The sequence below is a fragment of the Rhamphochromis sp. 'chilingali' genome (genome assembly GCF_963969265.1).
Source record: "Rhamphochromis sp. 'chilingali' genome assembly, chromosome: 11".
Lineage (NCBI taxonomy): Eukaryota > Metazoa > Chordata > Actinopteri > Cichliformes > Cichlidae > Rhamphochromis > Rhamphochromis sp. 'chilingali'.
Genome location: NC_137938.1, coordinates 18352268 through 18374971, shown reverse-complemented (window position 1 = coordinate 18374971; position 22704 = coordinate 18352268). Strand labels below are relative to the sequence as shown.

The 22704-nt window shown below is 41.8% G+C and overlaps 1 protein-coding gene across 2 annotated transcripts; it reads left to right on the top strand.

Moving 5' to 3' along the window:
• Positions 1-812: 812 nt before the first annotated feature.
• LOC308405871 (uncharacterized protein) lies at positions 813-10502 on the top strand. Of its 2 annotated transcripts, XM_080896648.1 has the most exons (8): positions 813-866; positions 1871-1989; positions 2072-2260; positions 4583-4726; positions 4816-5817; positions 9076-9234; positions 9683-9778; positions 9861-10502. In XM_080896648.1, exons 4-8 carry the CDS (start codon positions 4724-4726, stop codon positions 10179-10181), a joined length of 1581 nt encoding a protein of 526 aa, XP_080752774.1. In that variant the 5' UTR covers positions 813-866; positions 1871-1989; positions 2072-2260; positions 4583-4723; the 3' UTR covers positions 10182-10502. The 2 variants fall into 2 exon arrangements, with proteins under 2 accessions (XP_080752774.1, XP_080752775.1); XM_080896649.1 differs by lacking the exons at positions 813-866; positions 1871-1989 and having other exon boundaries at positions 2003-2260.
• Positions 10503-22704: the final 12202 nt, after the last annotated feature.

Below are 22704 nucleotides of genomic sequence, written 5' to 3'. Positions count from 1 at the left end.
GCATGCGCATCTCATATTTTTGGATGCTACGGGGTCTACTTTGCGCTTTTGCAAGGACTGAAAGCCACCTGGCCGTCTGCCTTAATGAGAACGTGAGGCTTTTTATACCAGGAGCTGGATAGATCGTTCATCTCAAGTTTCTAAAGGCAAGTAATGGTTCTTTTATTATATCAGACAGTATATGTTTGAACAGTCTCAGTTTGTCTTTTAGAAATATCACAACTGAAGTTCTTCGTATTTTTCCGAAACTTAGCATAGCATTACTTTCTTGGCTAAGAGGCCTTGTGGCTTATGGGTATGTGTTTACTATATCATTTAAGATTCCATGTCACAAACTACGTGCCATGTCACAAAACAATGAAAATCCGACAAACTTCTCTACTAAAGAGGCGCGCTCATATCTGACAAGCCTCCGCGACGCCCCCTATGCGTATTTCATGAAGTGCAGTCTGTGGCCGCCATACCACCTAACGAAACAAAATAGGCTGACTCACTCATGACCGCCGCTATTTAAATAAAATAAAATAAAATTCGGGGGCGCCTGCTGCTATGTCTTAATTTGTTCGAATCACATTTAGCCAATAAAATGTGTGCTTTAGTTTCTGTGTGAACGGGGTGGTGGAGTCCTCATGGCCAGCGAGCTCCACTAAATGAAATATGAGATGTGACAATATCGTTTATATCGATATAGTCTGTTACATTATAATTATACTCGTGGAGCCGCAAGTTTGCCTCTCTTTCGTCCACTTTTGTCTCTACGCTGTGTTACTCCGCCTCTCTCCTTCACTGAACACAACTCCCCCTCCCCCATCGCTTCACCTGCAGGCAACGACAAGATGGACACGGCAGCTATCAAAGAGGAGCTGGTCGGTAAAAAGAAAACATTTGAAGATTACTATTTTAGTGCTGTCAGCGTAAAGTTAATGCCATAACTGCATTAACGGGGCAAATCTCCGTTAACTAGTTACCGCGGATCACCCCGTGCGTGGGGCTGGGTGGCGTTAGTGAGCTAACCGGGCTAACGCGTTGACGCACGGCCTAAAATCCTTTCATCTCAAAAATCGACAGTCTGCCTTATGTATGAATTCTGGTTGTGCTTACTGACCTCGAACCAATTTTATGTGGTACACAGCTTAAAAAAATATGTCAAATGTTTTGGTACGACTTTGCTAAGCTATGAAGCTGCACTGCTTGATGGATTGTTGGAGCATTACGGCTACCGAGGAGCCTCGCAGAGTGATACGTACTCTGCTTCAACGTAATATTACCATATTATGTGTGTAAGGACCATAAATGGCACCTGTAAGAGACACGGTTACAAAGAGGATTTCAAACTCCAGGCTGTCAGTTGCGCAGTAGAACTTGGAAACAGAGCAGCTGCAAAATCTGTCTTTGTTATTATGCTCAGCATCTTTTATTTTACATTTTGACTGCACAATTGTGAGCTTTTTGTTATGCACAAAACAACATTGTTTTGGTTTATTTATGGAGCACCATTAATAAATGCACTGATAATTTAAACAGATGCTTCAGGAGTTTTATCCCACTCATACTCTCAATCCAATGTTTGTCATTCTAAGTTGTAAAACCAATCACACAAAATTATCCTTTGCTTACATAATACATCCCAGTATACTGTTGGTGCATTCCATGTAGAATACAATTTGTTAATAATAAATTAAATAAATTAAACATTTGATGTAATGTATGTTTTGTAAATTATTTGTTTTACTGTGTTTCACATGGCATTTTACAAGGCAGAATCAGCTCACTTTAGTGAGCCAAAAAAATTAGGACAGGAGAAAAAAATTCTTAAGTAATGTCAGGAAGCTGGCATTTTATTTTAAAACTAATTGCTATTTTTATTTAGAGAATTAAAAGCCAACTCCAGACCACTGCTTGTCCTGATTTATGAGGGACTGATGAGGAGTTGGTAAGGAGAGGAATCGGAACAGGAGTGCCTGCTCCCCGCCCCAAACACATTATCAGGTAATGTAACTTTGGTAATTTGAGATTAATTCAGGTTTCTTTTGAATTGTTGACACTGTCCTCTCCTCTCTTCTCATTATAGCTTTTGTATGCAGTGCCAGTTCTGCTCTTTTGTCTGTTCAAGCCAAGAAGTACTCTTAAGACATCACCAGCTACGACATAGAAGAGGATTTCATTTGCCCTGTGTTTACAGTGACTGCGTCTGTTCGTTCAGGACACGAGGGGCATTGAAGTCTCACCTCAGCAGATCACACAACAGGGCTAAGAAAAGGCAGGAGATCTCAACATTTTTTTGTGAATTTAAGGAAAACTGCTCACAGCATACATTTATTTCACATATTTTAAGGCACTTAAAAAAAAATCAGACTGTATCCTGTCCTTTCCAAAAATGTGACTATGCTACCAACAATTTATCAACCTTTACGTCACACACAAGCAGAAAGCACAAAAACTCAAAAGATATAAAAAACTGTATTAGACTGATTTCTCATGCAAATGCATGTCCTAGTGAAAGTAGCTCCCCTGATAAATCCTTAAATACCTCTCAGGAGCCAGAGACATTACCAAGTGGTTCAGGTGTAGCATCAAGTGATAAAGAGGACAATGAGTTTGTAGATTACCAATGTCTTGAACATAAAATAGCTTGACTTTTTCTATGCATGCAAACATTGTTACATGTTTCTAAAAGTGCTTTGCAGAGAATTATTGAGGAAATTGGTGACATTTTAAAATTTTCTCAGGTTCATTCATTTCAAAGAATCAAACAGGTGCTTGCTGAACAGAACATTGAGGCAGATGATGATGTAATTAAAAATATAAATGATGCACTTTTCAAAACCAACCCATTAATTATCTCAACAGAACCAAAAGGTGCATTATCTACTGATTACAAGAGAAATATTTATTTCAAGAATAATTTTCATGTAATTGAGCCTACAGAGTACATCTACAAAGCGAGAACTAGAAATACATTTGTTTATGTCTCAGTAAACCAGGTCTTGGAGAACTTATTGAAAGAGAAAAGTTTCTTTGAAAAGTTAGCATTTGATAAAGAAATTAGTGAAGGTTACAGATCATTTAGAGATGGGCAGTATTTCAAAAACAACAAGCTTTTAGGATTGCAAGATACTTGCATTAGTTTAGCTTTGTATATTGACGACTTTGAAATATGCAACCCTTTAGGAACATCTCGAAAAATTCATAAAATAACTGCTGTCTATTGGGTTGTACTCAACTTATCTGCAAGGTTTCGTTCTACATTACACTCAATACAGCTTGCTCTTCTTGGTAAAAGTGTAGACGTTAAACAGTTTGGGTATGATGCTTTTCTTTATCCACTCATTGAGGATTTAAAATGTCTTGAAAGCACAGGGGTGTATGTTGAATCTTTAAATAGTTTTTTAAAGGGAACTGTATTTTGTGTCTGTGCAGATAACCTTGGGGCTCACAGCCTTGCAGGCTTTTTGGAGTCCTTTAATGTTGACAAATTTTGTCGATTTTGTAGTATTGATAAACATCAGATTGCAGCTCTTGATCCTACAGAATTTCCATTAAGAACTGTGGAACAGCATAACATTTTTCTAGAAGAGCTTGAGGATGGTCAAAGACAAAGTGTGTGTGGTGTCAAAGGTTCCTGTGCCTTAAGTGCGTTGTCCTATTTTCATCCAGTCACTGGATTTCCTCCAGATATATTACATGATTTCTTTGAAGGTGTTGTCCCTGTGGAATTGTGTTTGTGTCTTCAAGATTTAATCAGAAAGGGTTTTATTACATTTGAAGGACTAAACAAACGTATAAAATCATTTCCATATAAATTCTCTGATAAGCTCAACAAGCCACAACAAATTACAAAAGCCAGTTTTGGAACAGGAAGAGTGAGTGGCAATGGACATGAAAACTGGACACTTTTGCGTTTGCTGCCTTTTATCATTGGGACCCGTATACCAGAACATGAGCCATCTTGGGAAGTATTGATGGACCTTAAGGAGCTTGTTGAAATTGTTGTCTCGACAACTCTATCAGAAGAAATATTGTCATACTTGGACACCAAAATATTGGATCATCGACGATTACTAATAGAGACTTTTCCTGATTTTAATTTGAAGCCAAAACACCACTATATTGAACATTATAGTCATCTTGTGTGTTGTTTTGGTCCCTTAGTTGATTTGTGGACTATTCGATTTGAATCCAAGCACAACTTTTTCAAGAAAACTGTGCATGATGTCCAATGCTTTAAGAATATACTACTAACACTTTCTTCAAAGCATCAACAAATGATGGCATACTTCTTAGATGGTCACAGTCTTTTTAAACCAAGTGTGCATGTTGATAATATTGACACAGTTGACATCTGTTTCTTGAATGAAAATCTTCAGAAGTGCTTGAAACTGAAATATCCACAGGTAAAAGCTGTGTCATTTGCTAAATGTGTTTATCTGTATGGGACCCAGTATGTTAAAGGCATGATCATTTCATCAGGACAACTGAGTGGACTACCTGAATTCTACAAGATACTGAACATTTTGGTAGACTCTGGGAAAGTGTCATTTGTTGCTACAAAGCTCTCCTCTTGGTTTATGGAACACTACAGATCATATCGGCTTGACAGCAGCTACAAAGATCTGGAAATACTTGACCCAGAAGATTTGAATGATTACCACCCTTTAGCTGAATACTGCGTAGATGGACAACTGATGGTGACACCTGTTACGTGCCTCCTGCATTGAAAGTGATGGTATGTATTATTCTTAAATAGTTTTCAGTTGATTACTTTGAATTCGTTAATTATTTAGAATTGCGCCCTTTTTTGGTTTGTCTTCACAGGCCCTGTTACTGCGAGTCCACGTCAGTCCAAAACTTATCAGAAAAATCCAACTGTCCACTGTTCCAGAATCTGTGAAGCAGCTTCAAGATGAACTACAAGCAAAGCTTGGACTTGAAGGTGACTTTGCAATACAATATGAAGACCCAGATTTTGGGAACGCACTTTGCAACCTGATGGATATTAAGGAGCTACCTGCTGGACGGGCAGTGTTGCACCTCATTTGGGAGGAAAATGCATCAGCCTCGCCACCACAGACTCCATCTGATCATAGCGCTATCTCATCTATTGATACAGCCAGTGTGAGTTCAGCATCTTCTTTCAGCCCATCCTCATCCACAAAGACCTACATGCATAGCACTTCACAGTGGCCAAATCCATTTCCTATCCCAACCTTTTCCTATGATGTAGCGTTAAAACTTCACAAGGGCAATGAGGTATATAAGAAAGCAGGGGCAAATTTAAGTGTAACAAGAGACATCAAGATGGAAATTCTAGACAAGCTGGCACAAGAAATGTTTGCAATCAAAGCGTACCCTGACAAGAATGAAATAACATCTGTTGCACAGGAGCTAGTTTCCAAACATCCCTGCCTCAAAGAGCCTGGCAATGGCACAGGATATGATGGTTGGGCAACAAGCATTAAGTTCAAGCTTGGCAACTACCATTCCAAGCTAAGTCAAGCTGGATGTAGTGAAGTTGCAGTCAATCGAAAAAGAAGAGGGGAAGAAGATGACAGTTGCTCAAATAGATTTTCCTTAAAGAAACCAAAGCGAGGTGAAGTCAACTTTATCCCTGATGGCCCAGAAAACTACAATGATGAGTCTCTTGAAAATGAAAGATGCATTTTGGAAGATGAAATGAAGAAGAGGGATAAGAACATGGCACTCATCACCCAAAAGATGGACATCACATTCTCTCTCAGGAGGAAAGAAGTTGTGGAGATGCAGCCCTTGGTCAAGGAAATGCAGCTTAGATGGCCAGCTCTCTTCTTGAAAGAACAGGTAAGATAATCTCTTAAATATTTAAAGGAAAACTTCCGTTTTTTTTTTTCTTCCCTTTTTCCCCAGTGTGGTCTTATTTCTAGAATGGAAAACGTTCATTTATTCACCCAGAAAAATTTCAAGGCATTTGGAGTTGTTAGAAATTTTAATCCCAATGTTACGAGTCAGTCGTTTTGCAAGAGAGAGCTGAGCCACGGTTATGGGGAAAGGATTCACTGAGACAACTAAGAAATGCCTGAATTAAGCCAAAAACCACTCTGGAGGGTTTTTAATCTAAGGAAATAACATTAAAATGTGTTTAAAAGCTCCAAAAAGTTGATTTTACATGATATAGGACCTTTAAAATTCCTTCTGAACAACTCCAAATGCCTCGAAACTTGTCTGGGTGAGTAAATGAACGTGAGCTCCATTTCTTGTGCCCTTGAGAAGCATCTGTTTGTATCACTCCAATATCTTGTAGAAAAGGTTGAAGGCTACCGTTGAGCTAACAATGCTAGTGGTAAAATATAAAAAAATACTTGGCTCTAAAAATATGAAACTAATGTTGGTATTACCAACAACTCTATTGAAGTGAAATCTATTTACTTGTCAACTTACTGTGTATAATAACGGATTGCTTTTATTTCGCTCTTCTCTGGGCACCCAAAGCGCTTTACAATTCCACTACTCACTCACTCACTCTCACACATCGGTGCAGGGAAACCACAGTTGTAGCCACAGCTGCCCTGGGGTAGACTGACAGAAGTGACGCTGCCATATCGCACCACTGGCCCCTCTGGCCAACACCAGTAAGCGGTAGGGTAAAGGGTCTTGCCCAAGGACACAACGACCAGGACAGAGAGAGCTGGGGATAGAACCAGCATCCTTCCGGTTACAGATGAGCTTCCCAACCCCCTGAACTAGGGCTGCTCAATTAATCGAATTTTAATCACGATTACGATCTGGGCTTTCAACGATCATTAAAAATGACTGAGCCGATTATTAGCCCCTCCCTCGTGCTTTACTCTCACGCTGCTCCGTGTGGCAAATCCAGCGCACCTCTCTGCATTTCGAACATGCGTCACAACAATTAAGAGCAGCGGTCCCCAACCCCTGGGCCTTGGTCCGTGAGTCGTTTGGTACCGGGCCGTGAGAGTTGAGGCTCAGGTGTGAAATGTATGGTTTCAGGGTTTTTATCGGTTTTCAGCGTTATTTTGTTATCGTTTTGATCGTTAACTCGGTTTTCCTTGGTCTTTTCACGTGTGTTATGAATAACTCTTCTTTTTTTCGGTACCGGTACTAGTTTTATTTTGTTGCATTTATCCGCGACACCTTAAAGGCCGGTCCGTGAAAATATTGTCGGGCATAAACCGGTCCGTGGCGCAAAAAAGGTTGGAGACCGCTGATTAAGAGGACCCGAGGGAAGCTCGGAAAGCTAAGCAGAAGTTATTTGGAGAGGAGAGTGACTGCTGTTGGTTGAAAAGAGAGGTAAAAAAAAGACTTCAGTGGTGTTGCACACTATTTTATATTATTTTTTAAAGTCATTATTCAATACATTCTTATTGTTAACCCTTTAAAGAGCCGCACGTTCAGTTTTGCGTAACTATTTTTAAATCCCTGTAGAACCTGAACCGCGTAAGCTAGCGCAATAATTTGTTTTGTATATGAAACCGGAGGAGTTGTACTTACATCTTATGCCATCAGCTTGTCCTCGGTCACGGTTTCCTTCCACATAAAACTTTGCAAAAATTGCATAAAAAGTGCTTGCAGGAACAAAAACATAATATTACAGAAACACGCGTTGCCACTTCCCACAGTGAAACAGACGTCAGCACGAACTGTCGCATGTCCGCCATTTCCTGCCCTAAACCGGAAGTGACGTCATTTTCGCGGAAAATGTAGTTTTTTACTTGTAGGCCTTAAGAGCCTATACTGGTGTTTTTATAAGTCATGTTTGACTTTTCTGAATAGTTTCTGTGATGCTTAGAACTCGAATTACACTGCTGGAAATAGTTTATTTTGATGCACCTGCTGTTTTCTTTGCAAATTTGCATCATAGGATTGTTTTTCGTTTTTCCTGCAGTATATAAAAATTGGTGTATCTCAAAAATAAAACTATGAAGACACTCAAAATAAACTTCCTGTTGTTGTAAACTATTTTTTGCAACTTTTTTGTATTTAAAGTTTTGAGGGATAAGCCTCTTAAATTTCTCCAAGTAGAAATATATGTAACAAAAACGATTTTCAATTATTTTTTTTTTGTAGTTTATTGCACTTTTATGCAATTAATGTAGTTACTATGGACTTAATGCATACATATTATTAAATTATGGGCTATAACAGTTGTATTGATGTATAGTAACTTGAAATGCTCCCAGAAATGGCACTACAGCGTGTGTGTGTGTGTATATGTGTGTGTATATATATATATATATATATATATATATATATATATATATATATATATATATATATATATATATATATATATATATATATATATATATATATATATATATATATATATATATATATACACACACACACACACACACACACATATATTTTTTATAAAAAAAAAAAAGAGAAAGCTCTGGCGGACTTGGTGCTATGGTAGGTCTTAAAGGGTTAAATAAATATCGTCAAATAATCGAGATCTCAATTTCAGTGAAAATAATTGTGATTATCATTTTTGCCATAATCGAGCAGCCCTACCCTGAACCACGGTCGCCGCAATGACTTGTCTTCACTGGGCATCTAGAATCTTTTGGTGCTGACCCTTAGCAGGCAACAGCCATGAAACTCACAGAACAGGATTGAGAAAGTCACTTACGTGTTATGAAAGTATACAAATTTGACCACAGGATGTTATTCTTACTTCATTCTTACATAACTATAAAATTAATGGAATTTTTTCAATGAATTTAAAATACAATTTATTGATTTATCTTTTCTGCAATGCATCCTGTAACAATTGAAACCATTATTTTGTCTTATCAACATTTGATTAGGTATTCTATAGACTTACTGTAAAATCTGCCGATCAGATTTTTCTTGTTTTTTTTTTTTTTTAATACGTCAGTTATAATTTGTACCACCACTACCACTAAAAGAAAAAAAAATCCAATCAAGGCCTGACCAATAGATCAACCGAGACTAACTAAATGTTTTGAAATTAAGCTCTTTTAACCAAATTTGAAAACAATGTGATTTTTATATAATGTACCTTTAAAAGTTTTCTTCTATATTTTTTTTTTTTTTTTTTTTGTTGCTTTGTAGATTTGTGCGGAATTCTCACGCATTACCACCAAGGATCTCATGGGGACCTTCATGACTGCCCTCGACACTTACTCACTTCGGCTGATTAAGCTGTATCGAATTAGAAAAGCTGCTTTCCGCAATGACATGGATTCCCTGTTGCAGAAGTTTGATGAACAGGTAATATATAAAAATGTATTTGTGTCTGGTTTATGAGGAACCTGAAGTTCCCACTGTAACGAAAGATACTTTATTAAATATTTACTAAATTGATGTAAAAATTGTTAGTTTTCAAAAAGTGTGTCCTGAATGGGATTATAAGCTAACAAGCAGCGCTGTGTTTGGCAGATTGCAGGTCATGACAGACAGTTCAACTCTCATCCCACTCATGGCACTTTTTGTTATAAATGTTGTAATAAGTGTGCTCTACATTTGTTGCACATCAAAATTACTTAAAAAATAAATAAATAAAAAAAACTGACAAAAACATGACCAATTATCTGTAATAACTCATTTCAACATCTTATTTCTTAAGGCTGTATTTTGAGCAACAACACTTAATGTGTTTTAAAAACAAAATGGTAGGTTTATAAATGAGACTGAGTCTTATTTGATTTCCTTGTTTTAGGTCTCAAACATAGTCCAGTATCGACGAACCATCAGTTTGGAAGGGTTACCGATATTTGTTCGCGACGACGAGACCAAACTCTTCTTAACATGTCTGGTGAGTATGCAAATCTACTCAATCTTCATTTTTGGTTTTCAGAGACTTTATATGTACTGTTGTTTTTTTTTATTTTGCATAGGATACAGATCCAGTTGAGAGGGCAACCCGAGGTGTTACGGTGGGCATCCTCACTGTTCTGGAGGACTACGTGGGACCCAACTCGCAGTCCACAGTGGTCAACACTGCCATTGTTTTGGAAGAGGACATTATTCTTGATGATCTGCCAGACCTTCCCACTGCCTTTGCCTACTTGTTTGGCCTACTTTATGGGCTCAACATGGAGTTTCCCAAAGAACTCAAGTACACATTTGAAGCTGTGCAACACATTTTTATGGAGTTGACATCTACCTGTTCCCAGAGGATAAGAAGCTTCAAAACCAAGCTCTTAACCAAAGTCTAACCTATTTGACAACATGTTCAACTCAAATGCAACTTGTGTAAAACAGAATGGCAATTTGTTTTGATTTACAGTTTTTGGGTTTCATGGCAAGTTGCTCTGAAAAAAGTTAATTTCTGTCTTTAAGAAAACGGTATGGTGCAGAAAGTTCTGAATCAATGTCTTCTGTTCTAACTTTACCTAATGTAGCTTGCATGGCTGATTGCAGATTTCATGCCTAACATGTTATTATAAGATGTTGAAAGGTTTTATTCTAACTTGAGCTGTTTTAAAAAATTTTATAATCTGGTTTTATGTACATTTGTACTAGTTTTATAACCAATGTGGCGCGATACTGAACTTCACAGGAAATTGGAGTGTTGATACCATTACTATTAAAAGACAAGTGGTGGAAACATTTGTTTGAAAGTTGTTTGCTGTATGGAAACCAGATAGAAGTTGTTCACATCCTGCCATCTGATGTTTTGAATCTGTTTGTTAGTGACTATCTATCAAGATAGGTTTGATATTCTGTCTGACAACACCACCTTTAAAATTGGATGAGTAACATTTGTTACAAAAATTTTTTGTGTTTTTGGAAGGACTTTATTTGTGGCTGAATGTTGTCAGTATGTTAAAAATGGCTGATCTCAAAAGTCAACATTGTCAGTGGTGCAGTTGTGTTTGAACACAAAGTTATTTGAAAATCAACTGTGTAAACATTCATTGGTACAACAGGGAGCACCTCATGAAAACTATGAAAGATACTTTTTCTAAACTTTAGGAAATTGATTGGCAAAACAAAAAAAATATGTTGTGTAAACTTTAGGAAATACGTTGCCGAAACTAAAACTAATACCTTGTGTAAACTTTAGGAAATACGTTGCCGAAACTAAAACTAATACCTTGTGTAAACTTTAGGAAATACGTTGCAAAAACAATAAAATATGAGTTGAGAAAAAGGACAATTATTAATTTTGTCAACACAAAAACATTAGCTAAAGCAACTTATCTCCTAAACTTGAAATTATAAGTTATCCATCAGAACCTAAAAACGTAAATGCAGTCGGTTGCCTTGAGTTTTTAAGTTTTAGCAACGTTTTTTTTGTTTTGTTTTTTTTACAGTGAACCTGAAGAGCCGGTTGGGAGCCGAAAGAGCCGGCTCTTTCCAGTGAGCGGAGCCGAAAGAGGTGGTTCTCTAAAAAGAGACGGAATTCCCATCACTATATCCAAGTGTCTTCATCAGTTCACAAAAAGAATGCGTTGAATAAAGTTTGACTTATCTGACTGTTTTGTTTTGCTTAATGCACCTTGTAATCCGTTGTGCCTTATGATATATTGTGGTAATGTGAAGTTCTAGTATTTTTATTAGTTTGTCGTAGTTGAGTGTGGTCTAGTTTATGTTATCATCCATGTCTTCTTGTTTATGAGTCTTTTCTTGTTTGTCATATGTTATGTTAACTCCGGGTCCAATAACAGGCACCACACCCGCAGTAGATGTGCTCGGTCTTGCAGCAAGCTATCAAATACGGTGCATTTCTCGGCTTTTAACAAAATGCTATACGTCGCTAGGTGTTTCATCAGATTCGAGGTGTTACCACTTTTGCACAGTATCACCCTAAAGCACTTATTGCAGGCTGCTGAGTTCGCATTTTTTGCTGTGAAGTACAGCCAGACTTTTGACCGCTTTGCCTTGGGCATTTTTAATCTGTAGCTCTGCTCTAAAAGAACTACGTTCCTGGCCCCGCCTACTATCCTTGGAAAGGTAAAATGATTGGCTAGAATCCAAAGTGTATGACATCTCAGGAAAAAAAAGCACCGAAATAAAGCACTGAAATGTGCGCTGTTTTTCAGTCTGGTTACTACTGTTATGGATACCGGTACCCATCCCTACTCTGGACATCTTCTGCTTACACATTTTATATGCTAAGTTATCGCTAAGCTAAGCTAAGATTGGCGAGGCCAAGCTAAGTTTTGGCTAAGCCAGTGTGGGCATTCTCAGTCTACGTAGGGTTGCCAACCGTCCCTTAAAAAACGGAATCGTCCCGTATTTCGAAACAAAAGTACACGTCCCGTATTGAGCTAATAAGGGACGCACTTTGTCCCGTAATACAGTGAGAATCAAAAGTAGTCTATAACTTTTAATGGAATTAACGCTTTGTTTGAAAACATAATTCCCAGCCCCTCTCCTGCTTTGTGACCAATGAGCTGACAGCACACTTTGACAATTCGAGTATGACAATTCAGATTACCGCTCATCTCATTGGTCGAGGAAAGGTCGCTTACGGAGAAAATACCGGAAGACAACAGATGACCACAACAAGAAGCATGGCCAACAGGGAAACAAACGCAGACACTGCGGTGCAAGTCTCGGATGACAGTACACCTAAAGCTGGGCAGACACTGTGCGATTTTTTTCAGTCACGTTATTCAGCTCCTGCTCAAACTGCACGATTGACTCGCAGGGGTTAGAAGTTCGTAGGTCACGATGCAGGTCTCACACTATACCGCCCGATGCTCTGATGTGACCTGAGTGCTCACACTGTGCCTCCATAAAATGAAGGTTATTGTCATGTATTGATATGGCTATGTCTTAAGGTGATGACCTTTGAACCGGATGTTGTTGTCCGGAGGAAGCCCCATTAAGTGGCTAGTTGTAAGATGGACAGTGTTCAATAAAGCAACATAAAGACCGTGCTTTATGTCCTGATTCAATTCGGAGTGCTCTGCCTAATTTAGTAATAAGGTGGGCACACAACAATGGCGACGAGGACAACACGGACCTGGATTTGTTTTTGTGAGAAGTGTCAGTTCAACATGGACAGACTCGTGTTCATGGGAATACTGCTGACACAGAAAGGCATTGGCCCGACTGAAGAAAGAGTGAGAGCTGTGGTGGAAGCCCGAGAACCGAAGAATGCTACTGAGGTGAGAAGCTTTCTTGGACTGGTAGGCTTCAGTAGCAGGTTCATACCACAGTTTGCTATCTCTGAACCACTAAGATGTTTAACTCGAAAAGAAACTATGTTTACATTCGGGCCAGAACAAAAGCAAGCATTTGAAAGACTAAAGACTGAGTTAGCCAGAGCAGGTACCCTAGCCTATTTTGACAAAGAAGCCCCAACCAGAGTCATAGCAGATGCAAGCCCTGTAGGCTTGGGCGCAGTGCTAATTCAAATACAGAACGGAGAAGAGGTACCAGTGTGCTACGTAAGTCGGAGTTTAACAGACTGTGAGCGAAGATATTCTCAAACAGAAAGAGAAGCCCTAGCACTAGTATGGGCATGTGAGAAACTACATCCATATGTGTATGGCAGGAAGTTTGACCTCATCACAGACCACAAGCCATTGGAGGTCATATACAGCCAGAAATCTAAACCTTGTGCACGCATAGAAAGGTGGGTTCTCAGACTGCAACCATATGACTTTAAAGTAGTGCACATTGTGGGAAAACAGAACATTGCGGATTCACTGTCAAGACTGCTGTCTGACACAAAAGAGATACACAAGCATGAATCTGAAGAATATGTGAGATTTGTTGCAGTTAATGCTACTCCAAAAGCACTCACAACAAGAGAGGTTGAAGAAGCCTCTGCTACAGACTCAGAATTAACAGAAGTGCGAAGAGCTATTGAAAATGGACACTTTGAAAAATGCAAAACATATGCACCCATTGCAAATGAACTGTGTGTCATCGGCTACATAGTTTTGCGGGGAACTCGCATTGTATTGCCAGAAAACCTGAGAGCTCAAGCACTGTCAAAGCTCATGAAGGACATTTAGGAATTGTTGGAACCAAACAGCATCTCAGAACAAAAGTTTGGTGGCCAGGGATGGACAAAGCTGCAGAAAAGTTTTGTAAAGCTTGTCACGGATGTCAAATAGTAGCCAGACCAGATCCACCTGAACCACTGAGAAACACACTTTTACCATGGCGACCATGGACCATGGCGAGATGTGGCGGTAGACTTACTGGGACTGCTACCTTCGAACCACTCAATACTTGTACTGATAGATTACTACAGTCGGTACTATGAGTATGATGTAATGTCATCTACAACTGCTGAAAAAGTCATTGACTCTATTGACTGTATATTTAGCAGACATGGGCTACCAGTTACCATCAAATCTGATAACGGCCCACAGTTCAAATCTGAGCTGTTCAGAGAATATTGTGAAACTAATGGAATCAAACATATAAGAACTACACCAAAATGAGCTCAAGCTAATGGAGAAGTGGAACGTCAGAATGCATCTGTCACGGTCCTGAGTCTGTGGACTCAGTGTTTTTCTGTTTGTATTAGTTATCTTTGTTTTCATGATGTGTTTTGATTCTCTTGGGTTTGATTTCTGTCACTGTATCCCCTAGTTTAGTCCACGTCTGTTCAGTTTCCTGTTTTACTTTGAAAGTCTGTGTACTATGTCAATGTGTTGAGTTTTGCCTCCCCTTGTCTTGTCATGTCTGATGAGTCCCAGCTGTGCTCTCCTCCTGTTTCACATTCCCTAATCACCTCAGTATGTATTTAAGCCCTGTGTTTTTCCCTGCCAGTTGTTGCGTCCTCCACGTTTGTTGTGTGTGTATCCATGGTCGTCTTCCTTCAGCATCTCCTGTCTAGTTAGTTTAAGTTGTTGTTTATGCATCGTCCAAAGGTGACTCTCCAGCAAATAAAGCCGTCGTTTAAGTTAATGTTTTGTCTCCGAGTCCTGCACGTGGGTCCAGCCACTGACAGCCACACAACTCATCGTGACAGAAGGACGCAACCATAACATGGACCCAGCGGACTCAGCTCACCTCGAGAGAGAGGTGGACCTTGCTCGCATCCTCGGACTGATGACTCGCATTAGCCACGCCTCAGATTTGCAGAAGTTCTCAGTCGGGCTGAATGCAATACAAACCATATTTGACAGAAATCCTCAACTGCGCAAGCTGTCTATTGCCTCGGAGTTCAGCCGTTCGCTGACCCAGGCTAAGGAGGCAGTCAAAGCCCGGGAGCTGGCCCAATTCACCCTCATCTCCTCATCCACACCGCCTCAGTCACAGCGAGCAAGCCTTCTCATGCCGCCGCAGCGGGCGGAGCATTCTAAAGCCCCTCTGCAGCAGCTGAAGTCGCAGCATCGGACTCCTTCCTCCCTCACGTCTGGTTCCGACCACCCCTCACCTGCCTCATGCCTGGCAGGAATGTGGTCGGAGGATGAGGGACCAGTCACTGTTGCTCCGACACTCTCCGTTTTTTCTGTCGCTCCGGTTTCTAAGAGAAAGCGGCGTTCTCGTCGTCGCCGTCCCTCACCGCAACCCGAGTCCAGTTCTGAACTGCTGGACGTGGTGAGTGAACAGAACAGTTGTCACCCGGCTTCTTCCACGCTGGGAATTTCCCGCTCTGAGCCGGCGAATTCGAAGTCGGTTAACTTTTTGACTGTTAACTCAGGGCCTGCAAAGACAGAAACTGATGATCCCAAGGTGGCTGACTCTGAGGCTGTCTTTCGGGACTCTGAGCATTCTAATCTTCCCTCTTTTGTGTCTTCAAAGTTTGAGAATATTCAGGAATCAGATGACCTTATTTCAGAGTCAAAAGAGGTTTTTTGTCCTGTAACTGAGAGTGGTGTTTCTGGGTTTCATTCTGAAAAGACTGGGGTTTCTGTTTTCGCTTCTCAGGCAGGTTATGTTGATTCCAAGCCATCTGTTTTTGGATCAGTTAATAGTGAGTTTCCAGATGTAGATTATATATGTGAATCTGTTATGAAATTTTCTGACTTGGACAATCATGATCTCACTCGGGACATTAAAGATGTAGCTCAAAAGACCATTTCTCTTACCGCTAAACTAAACAGGGACAGTTCAATTTCCCAGCCACATTCCATCTATGCTGTGCAGGCTAGACCTCATGAGGCTGTTGTTGGTGTTGCTTCACCCATGGTTTACGCGGCTCACCAGCCAGTTCATTCTGAGGCTTCCTATGATAAACCTCATGTTTCCATAACCTCCACCGAGTTAAATTTCACAAGCCTAGAGTCTGCTTATTCAAAGACTGTTTGTGTTGCTCATTGTGAACTCTTCCAGACTATACGTCCTGTGACTGTCCAGGTTAAGACCAACCAGGTGTCATCTGCTGTTACCAAGCTGGCAAAAATACTTGGTTTGAACACTGCAGAAGTGGTTGCTCAAGTTAAAGTTTCGGATCCACGATCATGTTTGTATGACTCTGTGCGCCGTGCTTTTCAGCCAGTAGCCCTGGACACTGTGTGTGCAACTTCCCACGCTGCGTTTTGTAAGACTGTGTTTTATGTTGCTTCACACCCAGTTTCTTCAGATACCGCTTGTATAATTCCTCCAGCACCTGTGACTGCCCCTGAACTCGTTTTTTCTAAGACTGCTAACGTCAACCTGGACAACTTAAGAATAGCGGTTTTACCAAGGTCAGCCTGCCGTAAGTCTCGGTTTTCTAGAACCATGTCTGGTGCCATAAACCTGGTTTTCCCAGTGACTGTTACAGCTCCTCTGCTCTGCTCTCCGCATCCGGTTCCAGTTCCCAGGCAGACTATGGCTCCGTTCATCCCTGCACCTGTATCTGCTCCACGGGCGGGGATGGTGGGCGCCCGGTCATTGCCTGTGCCTGTTCTGGTTCCCTGGGTGGGGGCAACTGAGACCCCGCTGACTCCTGCACCCGTTTCAGCTCCTCGGGTGGGAGCAGCGGCGGTCCAGCTAGCTGCTGCACCCACACCGGCCCCCAGGGGTACGGCTGCCAGAACACAGCTCTTCCCTGGCCCTGTATCTGTTCTTCAGGTGGCGGTGGCTGAGGTTCGACCAGGCCCAGTACCCGTCCCTGTTCCCCGGAGAGGAGTTGCTCAGAGTCTGTTACCCGCTCTGTTGCATGTTCAACAACCATCACTACACCCAGCACGACCTTCATTGCGACCACCACTACAACTTCTGTTTCAGTCGACCGTCCAGTCTCACGTCATGTTAGCTGGGGGTTCAGGTGAACCCAACCAGCGTCCTGCCTCGTCTGCTGGGGGTTTAGGAGAACCCAGCCAGCCTCATGCCTCGGCTGCTGGAGGGCCCGAGGAGCCCGTCCGGCCTCATGCCACGTCTGCTGGAGGGCCCAAGGAGCCCGTCCGGCCTCATGCCACGTCTGCTGGAGGGTCCGAGGAGCCCACCCAGCCCCACGCCTCGTTAGCTGAGGGTCCTGGAGGACCCAGCCAGCACATCCTCACATCTGCTGGTGGTCCTGGAGGACCCAGCCAGCACATCTCCACATCACCTCCTGCAGCCGTCCCGCTGCCGTCAGGTTCCGCAGCCGTCCCGCTGCCGTCAGGTTCCGCAGCCGTCCCGCTGCCGTCATCTTCGCCTGGTCCGGCCTCTGCACCCTCATCTTCGCCTGGTCCGGCCTCTGCACCCTCATCTTCGCCTGGTCCGGCCTCTGCACCCTCATCTTCGCCTGGTCCGGCCTCCGCATCCTCATCATCTTCAGCTCCGCCTTCGTCTGGTCCTGCCTCGTCTGGTCCTGCCTCGTCATCATCTTCAGCTCCGCCTTCGTCTGGTCCTGCCTCGTCTGGTCCTGCCTCGTCTGGTCCTGCCTCGTCTGGTCCTGTGGTTGCCACGCCGCCGTCGGTGCCAGCTCAACCTGTTCCGCCTCGCCTCTGCCAGCCGTTTTCCAGGCCGCTAAGTTGGCGTCATGGCCTTCGGGGACGGCCTCCGGAAGGAGTTCGTCGCCACCGCTGGCATCGCGGCCGCCCTCCGGACCTGCTCAGTGGCCACCACTGCCTTCCGAGTGGTCGGCCTCCAGAACTGTTTGCCCGTCGCCGCCGTTGCCGTGTGCACGGTCGGCCTCCGGAACTGTTTGCCCGTCGCCGCCGTTGCTGTGTGCATGGTTGGCCCCCTGAACTGTTTCGGCTCTTGTGTTGTCGACTCCCGGACTTTGCTATGGACTCGTGGATAGTCTTGTTTTGTGTTGACCTGTTTTTGGTTTGTTCTGGTCTCTTGTGCTCCTTGTTGTTTGGTCTCTGTCCCTCCTTCCTGGGCCCCCTCCGCCCACCCTGGCCTGGTGCTTTGTGCCTTTTTTGTTTGGGGCTGTCGGGAGCCAGCCCTTTGAGGGGGGGTACTGTCACGGTCCTGAGTCTGTGGACTCAGTGTTTTTCTGTTTGTATTAGTTATCTTTGTTTTCATGATGTGTTTTGATTCTCTTGGGTTTGATTTCTGTCACTGTATCCCCTAGTTTAGTCCACGTCTGTTCAGTTTCCTGTTTTACTTTGAAAGTCTGTGTACTATGTCAATGTGTTGAGTTTTGCCTCCCCTTGTCTTGTCATGTCTGATGAGTCCCAGCTGTGCTCTCCTCCTGTTTCACATTCCCTAATCACCTCAGTATGTATTTAAGCCCTGTGTTTTTCCCTGCCAGTTGTTGCGTCCTCCACGTTTGTTGTGTGTGTATCCATGGTCGTCTTCCTTCAGCATCTCCTGTCTAGTTAGTTTAAGTTGTTGTTTATGCATCGTCCAAAGGTGACTCTCCAGCAAATAAAGCCGTCGTTTAAGTTAATGTTTTGTCTCCGAGTCCTGCACGTGGGTCCAGCCACTGACAGCCACACAACTCATCGTGACAGCATCATTGATGAAAAGAATCAGGATCGCACAAGCCGAAGGACTTGACTGGAAGCGAGAGCTAAGAAAATATGTAACAGTGTATCGCAACATTGAACATCCAACCACGGGCAAAAGTCCAGCAGAACTCCTGTTCAACCGCAAAATGAGAGGAAAGTTACCGAACATCAGTGAGGCAAAAACAACGGAGTTGGACGTGCGTGACAGAGACGCTGAACAGAAAGGAAAATCAAAGATTTATGCTGATGAACGAAGGGGAGCTGAGTATTCAAAAGTTGACACGGGAGACACAGTGCTGGTTCAACAAGACAAAGTGGACAAGTTTACAACACCATTCAACGCAACACCACACAAAGTTGTAAGCAGAACTGGAAACCAAGTCATTATTGAATCACCAACAGGAGCTCGCTATCACCGGAATACCACACATGTGAAGAAATACGAGACAAATGAGACCAGAGAAGGACACTATGACACAATACCTGAAAGGGAGGAAGGTGAAACACCCACAAAGACTGACACCTTCACTCCAACACCACAAGAGGGCTCCCAGGGGCCAGAGAGACCAAGTAGCTCACAGAGGGCTAAAAAGATACCCGAGAGGTTTCGTGATTTTGTGGTGAAATGAACTATAATATGTTAAGGTGAAGAGGTAACTTAAAGTTGGCAAGTTTCAAGTTCATATGTGTATTTCGACATGTATATATTGAAAAAAGAAAGGTACATGTGTGGTGAGACAGTTAGATTATATACTTGTTAGAAAGTAAGACAAGAAGAATGTTCAGTGTTGGAAAAAAAAAGACATCAAACTTATTACAACTAAAGTTTGAGTCTAAGGAAAAGGGGGATGTCATGTATTGATATGGCTATGTCTTAAGGTGATGACCTTTGAACCGGATGTTATTGTCCGGAGGAAGCCCCGTTAAGTGGCTAGTTGTAAGATGGACAGTGTTCAATAAAGCAACATAAAGACATTATGTCCTGATTCAATTCGGAGTGCTCTGCCTAATTTAGTAATAAGGTGGGCACACAACAGTTATAACAGAAAATCTGTCGCTCGCTCTCCCTCTCTGTCTTTCACTCACACAGACACACCACCACCATCAACTTTGCTAAATTGCTAATGAAAAACATTAATCAGGCAGCTGTGATTGAGCAGCAGTGTAAATCCAACTATTTTCACGGTTGTTGTGGTCGTGATAATTTTGTGATGCCACATCGAAAAGGCTCGGATGAGCTTTCCAAAGTTCTACAAGTTGTGCCTCCATCGCTTGTGTCCAGATCACAGGCTGCACAGCTGTGCTGCTCCATCTTTTTCACCGACGTTTACGTGTTTGTGCGTGAGCAGTGTGAGCACCTGTGGTGACACCCTCACGAGCGATTGATGATCGGGAGCTGGTCGTGAGGTGTTAATCGCTTCTCGTTACCCCACGTATACTACACGATGCACGATGAAGGCCAAAATCGGGCCGATCACCAAATCGGTCGCACGACTCAAAAATCGTCTCAAAATGGGCCAAAAATCGCACAGTGTAAGCCCAGCATTAGAGCAGCAATGTTTGTTCCCCTCAGAGAAAGAAAAATAGGCTGCAAAAGTACAGGGAGGAATGGGAAAAGGAAAACACCTGGCTGGAAAAGTGCACGATAACACCTATAAAGCGCACTGCACTGTGTGCCGGCGCACTTTTTCCATAGGCATGCTTCTAGTGGTGGGCACATGAAGAACATGAGGGGCGTGAAAGCTCGGGGAACCCTTAACCAATTTTTTGTCCACCAGGCCACGGCAGAAGCAGATATGGTATGTAAACACTGGTTTATTTTTTTTAAACCCTCTGGTTAAGGTTAATATGGGCATGTGCAGTGAATATCAGCGCTATGTGGCCAGAAGTGTGATAATATAATTTATTTTGTGTAATAAACAACTGCAAGGATAGATGATTACAACAAGTAGACGACTAATACATAAAAGTAATACATAGATGAATAATGATGATGAGTTATGATGCGTAATCATGGGAACAAGCGGGTTTACAAACAGGAGCAGCTGATTAGCATTAGAAAAGCTGAAATAATATCTCAACTGAAGCCAATTGTACTAAATGCACTATATGTGCACTGTTACAAGAATATTTTTGTTCTATTGCTTTCTATTAATTTATATAATTTTAAGTTAAGCAGGACAGAGTTCTTTTAAAGAAAGATTTACTTATATTCTCGAAGTTAAGCATGACAGGCTTCTGTTTAAGAAAGAGACCTGTTTTACTGTGTTAATGTTGTCATTTTGAGCTAAAAATAAATGGCTAAATGATCATCACACCTGAATCACATGATTAGTTCATTACCAGGCCTCTGGAGAACTTCAGGACATGTTGAGGAGCTAATTTAGCCATTTAAATCAGCTGTGTTGGTTTGAGGACACATCTAAAACCTACAGGGACACCAGCCCTCATGGACTGAGATTGCCCACCCCTGGGCTAGACTAAGCTAAGTTTTAGTTTGAGTTGGTGATTTTTATCATGTTTATTTGCCTCATTTTACTTTATTTAACATCATAAGTAATGGAAAGATGATTACATCTTTCCATTTCCATCCTACTACAAGCAAAGGCCATCAGCGTAGTAATAAGGTCCATAATAGAAGTATGTGGCTGTAATATGTTATGTAGCCTACTAACGTGATTATTGGTGTTTACATTAGATTGTAATCTGTGTTGTTTTCTTCATTCTGTTTTGTAGAACCACACACACATACACTCACACACATTGTCGGCGTGCTGACGCCTCTCCCGATCCTTTGAATCTGACCTGGTGAAAGACCACAACGACTGACTCAACAAACGACTCGAGACAGAGTCCTTCAATTCATCAACTTCTTTATTTCAACCCCTGCGCAGGAGGGAATCAGCTCAGCATGAAGCATCTTGCAGATTCGAAGGGCAGTTCTTCGAACCTTATTTACCTCCCACCTTTCCTGTTATTCTGTTATCACGTTCACCTATACGTCATGCACAGTTTCGATCAAAACAACTTCTTCCTCATCTCTCATCTTCTACCTTTTCTTTTAAGGTCTTGCCCTATCTTTAACCCCTTTCTTAATTGCATATCTTAATTGTGCATGTGTGTGTGTGATGTACATGTCTCTGCCTGCAATGTGTGTGTGTTCCTGTCTGTACTGTGGGAGTGTGTGTGGGTCATGTCAGTGTGCGATTCGTAGGTGTCAAGTGTGTGTTGCGCCAGGGGTTTATGCTCTCCTCCTTAGTTCTGCTTTTCTAGTCTATACTTATCCAAGGTGTTAAACTGTTCTTCACACTGCCCTTTTGCCCCCCTCTTGTCTACAACTTTTGTACTATAAGTATCCCGTCTGTGCATCTTGTTCCTGTAATGTTGCTTCAACTATTCTTGCTCCTAAGGTCACACAGAGGCCTGCTTAAACGTATAATGCTGAAAAGTATAATGCTAAAAAGCTATATAATGCTATATAATTCCACAACATACACACACATATGCCCACGTATGCAAGTGTTCCACTAAATCTGACAATTAAAGCAATGGAAGATCATCACCTGGCTTTGTCATTTGCTTTGAGGGTCATACTGGCATTTAACCAGTGTGATCACCACCACAGGAAACTGAGCTCTAGCATCAGAAATCAACATAACGGGATTATTTTCAAAATCAAGTACTTTCTTCTTAAAAATTTATTTTGGAATACTTTTTGAATTAGGGTTTGTAAAACAAATTGAATTAACCAGTATGTATTTTCTGTCTGAAAACTGAATTTTGACAGTGTAAGACTCAACAAATGAAGAAGACATTGAGAGACAGTACACATAGTCACAGAAAAATACCATTCGTGTTTTTTCAAAAAAAAAAGTTGAGAATACCGCCTGCAGAAAAAAACATTATATATCTACATCAGTAAATATCAAAACACTAATGCCATCATTCAAAGTAC

Bases quoted from the DNA above. Each gene is read 5' to 3' on its own strand.
- LOC308405871 (XM_080896648.1), top strand. The intron at 5,818-9,075 runs GTAAGATAATCT...GTTGCTTTGTAG, and splicing joins CTCTCTTCTTGAAAGAACAG to ATTTGTGCGGAATTCTCACG. The intron at 9,235-9,682 runs GTAATATATAAA...TCCTTGTTTTAG, and splicing joins TGCAGAAGTTTGATGAACAG to GTCTCAAACATAGTCCAGTA.